The sequence below is a fragment of the Stegostoma tigrinum genome, chromosome 12 (genome assembly GCF_030684315.1).
Source record: "Stegostoma tigrinum isolate sSteTig4 chromosome 12, sSteTig4.hap1, whole genome shotgun sequence".
In the NCBI taxonomy this organism is placed as follows: domain Eukaryota; kingdom Metazoa; phylum Chordata; class Chondrichthyes; order Orectolobiformes; family Stegostomatidae; genus Stegostoma; species Stegostoma tigrinum.
In genome coordinates, this window is record NC_081365.1 from 72,953,651 (window position 1) to 72,959,650 (window position 6,000).

General features: G+C 38.7%; 1 protein-coding gene across 1 annotated transcript in view; it reads left to right on the forward strand.

Moving 5' to 3' along the window:
• Positions 1–4,059, forward strand: part of LOC125457151 (succinate--CoA ligase [ADP-forming] subunit beta, mitochondrial-like) — an 81,564-nt gene extending 77,505 nt beyond the window's left edge. The window contains exons 10-11 of the mRNA XM_059650431.1: positions 524–612; positions 1,828–4,059. Of these exons, the coding sequence (XP_059506414.1) occupies positions 524–612; positions 1,828–1,902 (164 nt within the window). The 3' untranslated portion in view covers positions 1,903–4,059. The remainder of the gene's footprint in view (positions 1–523; positions 613–1,827) is intronic.
• The last annotated feature ends 1,941 nt before the right edge of the window (positions 4,060–6,000 follow it).

Here is a 6,000-nt window from a genome sequence, read left to right on the forward strand (position 1 = left end):
AATGGTATCAATGTGGACTTCACCAGTTTCAAAATCTCCCCTTCCCCTACTGCATCCCTAAACCAGCCCAGTTCATCCCCTCCCCCCCACTGCACCACACAACCAGCCCAGCTCTTCCCCCCCCACCCACTGCATCCCAAAACCAGTCCAACCGGTCTCTGCCTCCCTAACCGGTTCTTCCTCTCACCCATCCCTTCCTCCCACCCCAAGCCGCATCCCCATCTACCTACTAACCTCATCCCACCTCCTTGACCTGTCCGTCTTCCCTGGACTGACCTATCTCCTCCCTACCTCCCCATCTATACTCTGTCCACCTATCTTCTTTACTCTCCATCTTCGGTCCGCCTCCCCCTCTCTCCCTATTTATTCCAGTTCCCTCTCCCCATCCCCCTCTCTGATGAAGGGTCTAGGCCCGAAACGTCAGCTTTTGTGCTCCTGAGATGCTGCTTGGCCTGCTGTGTTCATCCAGCCTCACGTTTTATTATCTTTGCTGAATTCTGTGTCTGTTTTTTTTTACCCACAGGTTCTAAAGTTGATGATGCTAAAGCACTGATTGCTGCCAGTAGTCTCAAAATCCTGGGTTGTGATGACTTGGACGAAGCTGCAAAAATGGTAAGGAAGAGGTTGCTTGGAAACCTTGCATACCAAGCCCAGAAATTAGTGAAATGTATCAATTTAGAGAAATGTACTTCCTATTAGATTTTCTTTACAGACATCATCCAACTGTTATGTAGGATCATAACCACTTCACGAACTGGCTAATATAAATTTTCAGTATGCGTTCTGTCTCATTGAGATCAAATGAATATTACAATAATCAAAGTTCTCAAATATGGGGGGCAGCTTTTACTGTAGTATTATCTATCTTTTAACACCAAGGTTTTTTCTAAAATTAATACATTTTCATCATACTTGCCATGGCACTTTCCCTCCCACCCACCACCAATGCCTTTTCCCCCCCCCCATTTTCGTCATTCTCTAATTCTTCCTTCTAAAATCTAGTTAAACTTTTCTTTCTGCCCAATTTTATTGTTGGAATTGCAAATGTTAAACAACTCGTTCTCATCCTCCATTTTGGAGACATAAATCTTTTCCCAAAATTGAATTTTGATTGGGTTCCTGACGCTGACAGTTTTTATTTCAAACCAATCAAAAGATAATAGGCTAATGAGTAGATACATCACATCATGTTAATGTCTGTATTTTATTTGTTATTGCATTAAATAGTTTTTAATATGTGTATTAATCAACTTGTGACATACACTTTTCTGTTACTTTGTGTCTTGATCAGAATATCACAATGGTTTTGACAAGCATGTGAATGACAGCACCACTGTATCATAGCATTTTATTTGAGTTTAAAGGTCCTGTACTATCTTGCTTCAAATCACTTGAAACCTAACACTACTGTAACCCAGATAATAAAATGTGAGGCTGGATGAACACAGCAGGCCAAGCAGCATCTCAGGAGTTCCAAGATAATAAAATGTGAGGCTGGATGAACACAGCAGGCCAAGCAGCATCTCAGGAACCTGTAACCCAGTACTGTAACCCAGTAGCTTAGTACTAACCGAGACACTCACATACCTAAGAAATCTAATGTTTGTACATAAGTTAGTTGTAATCAGTCTTTTGGATTTTTCAATAACATGATATCCATGTCTAGCTTATTGTTATAGTATTTCAGTATCAGGTTAAACTACCTGCTGGAGGCAAACTCTCAATGATTTCCGCGTGAGATTTATTCTTTTAGATTCAAGTTAATTTTGCCACTGTACTTTTAGTTTACTGACTAGGTGCTCATGTTATATTTTTCTTTGCTTCCAGGTTGTAAAACTTTCAGAAATTGTGTCACTGGCAAAGGAAGCTCAGGTGGATGTCAATTTCCAGCTGCCAATTTGAGACATGCGTTGAAGAAATAATTTCATTTGATATTCACAATTGCGGTATACTCTTAAAATGGTTTTTTGCTTTTCCTTTCTCTTTTTGAAGAGGCTATATTACTCATGTTACAATACTGCACAAAATGTGATGTTGACTTGTTAGCATGGCGTTCACAGATATTTTGTTAAATGTTACATCTCCAAATATTCAGGAAGAGGCAGGGTTTGGATGTAATCCAGTTTTTTTTAAATATCACCTATCAATTATTTAATGTTTGAATGTATGTTACCTGGCTGTTTAAATCCATTGAGCACTGTTGTGTTGGTAGATCCTGCAACATATTGAGTGACTGAGCACTTAATTTCAATTGGTCTGATAATTTTTGTAACCTAGCTTTCAACAAAGAGCTTTGCGCTTTTCAGTTTGTTGCACCATTAAGTATGTCTATGCTCTCATTTGAAAAGCACTGGATGTTTTATGGGAAAGCATTTTATGGACCAGTTACTAATTCATTAATTACTATCCTCTAACCTTTACGTATTCCTCCACTGCAACATGCATCTCACCACAAGTGAATCTATTATTCGTAAATGCATAACCAAGTCACTCCATGTCCATAAAGCAATGAATTCAAACTTGAAGTAATGAATGAGTTAATCATATTGATTGGAGGGAACACAGTCCTTTCTACAACAGAAAGTTTTGTTCAGAAGTGTTTGCTGCTATATTTTATTTGACATGGTAAACCACAAATCAAAAATTAGCTCATTAAAAGAAACACGCACATTAAATTCCACCCTTGCATATGTAGCAAGGTGATTCTGTAATATGTTTAAGCCTTATAGGCTATAGTTGAAACATTTAAATATGTATCTTGAAAATCTTGTTATTGTAGTTAATAATAAAATATACTTCCAGTGAGAACTTGCTTGGTAAGTGGAATTTTTGATGAGGATTATTACTAATCTGTTCAGACTGAAACATACAAAATTTTTAATGTGTACTTTATTCTGAAATATAATGTCGGAGATAATCTATAAGTTAAGAAATTGAAGGGAGGGAAGAACTCAAGAAAATTACAATCATTCAGGCAGTGTACTGAACAAACTGTTGGAGCTGTGGGCTATTTTGTCTCCAGGGTCTGATGAACTTCATCCTAGGAGTTTAAAAGATGTCTCTAGTGAGATAGTTGATGCATTGGTTCTAATTTTCCAAAATGCCTTAAATTTGGGAAAGGTCCATTGAAATATAACTCCTTTCTTCAAAAAGGGAAGGAGATGGTAAACACGAATCTACAGGCCAGCTGGCTGAACATCTATCACAGGGAAAATGTCAGAATCTTAATTAAAGGTGTTATAGCAGAGCACTTTAAGGTAATCGGGTAGCGTATGCATGATTTTGTGAAATGAAAATCATGTGTAACCAATTTTTTGGAGTTCTTTGAGGATGTAGCAAAACTGTGAATAACGGGGAACCTGTGGTTGTACTTGTACATCCAGAAGGCATCTGATATGGTGCCATACCAAAAGGTATTGCGGAAAATAAAAGCTCATGATATAGAGGCCAGCATATTGGCATGAACAGAAGATTGATTGCCTAACAGGAAACTAGATAGTAGACAGAAATAGGTTATTTTTCCAGTCGGCAACGCATGATGAATGTATGGTGTGTCATCATGATTAGTGCCGGTGTCTCAATTTTTTTTATACTTTATATAAAATGACTTTCATGAAAGTACTGAAGGTTGGTTTTTGTGTTTTCTGATGAGACAAAGATAGGTAGGAAAGTAAGCTTTGAAGAGGACATAAGGAACCTACAAAGGGATATAGTTACAACTGCGTGGGACAAAGATCTGACAAATGGAGTGTAATGTGGAAAAATGTGAAATTGTCCATTTTGGTAGGAAGAATAAAAAGCATGTTATCTGAATTTGATTGAATCCAAAGCTCTGAGATGTACTCGTTCTAGTTCATGAATCACAACATGCATTGGCAGTAAGAGGTGATCACATTCACCTCGCATCAACATGGGTTTCCTCTAGGTACTCCGGTTTCCTCCTACAGACCAAAGTTGTGCAGGTTAGGTGGATTGGCCATGATAAATTACCCATCGTGTCCAGAGATATGCAAGCCAGCTGGATTAGCCATGGGAAATGTAGGGTTACAGATATAGGGTGGGGGGAGGGTCACTGTGGAGTCGATGGGCAGAATAGTGTGCTTCCAAACTGTAGGGATTGTACGATTCTGTGATTCTAAGTAAGGGTAAGTTCATGAGTAATGGATCTAACCCTTCAATTCTGGCACATCCAGTCATGAGTAGGTAGGTTGGCCCAGCAAGTAATCAGGAAAGCTAATTGAATGCTAACGTTTACAGTGAGGGAAGCTAGTACAAAAGTAGGGAGATTATGCTTCATTTATATACAGTATTAGTTCTGGAGTACTATGTATCATATTGGCTTCTTCATTTAAGGACAGATGTAAATGCATTGAAGGTAGTTCAGAGATGGTTTATAGAGCAATACCTGGCTTGTCTTTTGAGGGCTAGGTTATACTTGCTGGAGTTTAGAAGAGTAGGAAGCAATTTTCTTAGAGCATAAGATCCTGACGGCTCTTAACAGGGTGGATCATAGAAAGATCATAGAATCTGTACAGTGCAGAAAGAGGATGGTTGGCCTGGTAAGTTCGCACCGATCCTCTGAACAGCAGGAGTGAAAGAATATCAGTGTTAATTATGTGGAATAATGAGATTTTATTGGATGGGGATTAGCCTCATGTGGCTCAGTGTCTTACTCCTAATTTATGTGTATGTAACCTCACCTCCCACATTTCATCGAAAGCTCCATTGTGTGTATCCCATCCTGCACCAAAATGTGCTCATTTATCACTGCCTTTTCAGCTGTCCAATCCTGCAAATGTAAAATTTTCATCCTCGTCTTTCAATATTTTCATGGCTTTGCCCTTTCCCATTTCAATATGTCTTTCAGGTTACACTTTAAAGCTTTGATTAATACAAAATTTCCAAGATTTTATACTGCATAATGAAAGAGCAATTTTGGTTTGGGGATTTTATCACATCAAACATGTTATACATGCAAATTGTTAAACAATACCATTAGATCTCTTGTGTTTATTCAAGGTGATAATAAGGATACATTTTTTAAAATTTCAGGAATGATGACAAAGGATCAAAATCTAATAGTTGAACTATTTAGCTTGTTGGACAAAAGTAAAAGGGAAGTGATGTGTTTCCTCCTTCCTTAGGTGATTTCCTATTTGGTCTTTAGTCTTGTTTATCATTATTCCCATGGATGTATGACTTGATCAGTGTAAGCAGAGACAGCAGCAGCAACAGAGTGAAGGAGAGTGAGCTTGGAGGTGAACAGCAGCAGAGTAAATACCCAAGGAGCGGGACCTGGAGCAGGGTCAGTCTGAGTAGCAACAGCAGCTACAGAGCAAAGGAAAGCAACCTGGCAGTGAGGAGCAGGAACAAAAACAAAGTTGTTGGAAAAGCTCAGCAGGTCTGTCAGCATCTATGGAGGAGAAAACAGAGAACGTTTCGGGTCCAGTGACTCTTCCTCAGAACTGTTCTGAGGCAGGGTCACCAGACCTGAAACGTTAACTCTATTTTCTCCTCCACAGATGCTGACAGACCTGCTGAGCTTTTACAGCAACTTTGTTTTTGATCCTGATTTACAGCATCCGCAGTTCTTTTAGTTTTTACCTGAGGAGCAGGGTCAGTCAGGATAAATGTGGAGCTGAATTGAGGGCTAAACTCTGTTCCAATTTTGAGAAAGTGCTTCTGAGAATAGAATAAATGTGACCATTAGAACAATGATTGCAGAAGAGCATAAAGTAAATATGAAATATTAAATAGGCACTGGTTCTTCATGTAATGTAAGCTTTGTAATGTGCCTCAAGATGGTGACCCACAAATCAAACTCTTTCATGAGGTTGAGGCTGTATGATAAACAGTGCTCATGGAATATGACAAATGAAGCTGAGAACGTAAGGCAGTTGAAGAATGAAGATTCCAAATTGTTAACATTAGGCTAAATATTTTCAATTTAGCTGAAGCTACTCTAAGGCTTGAACTAGTAACACGTTCTGGAAGAGATTT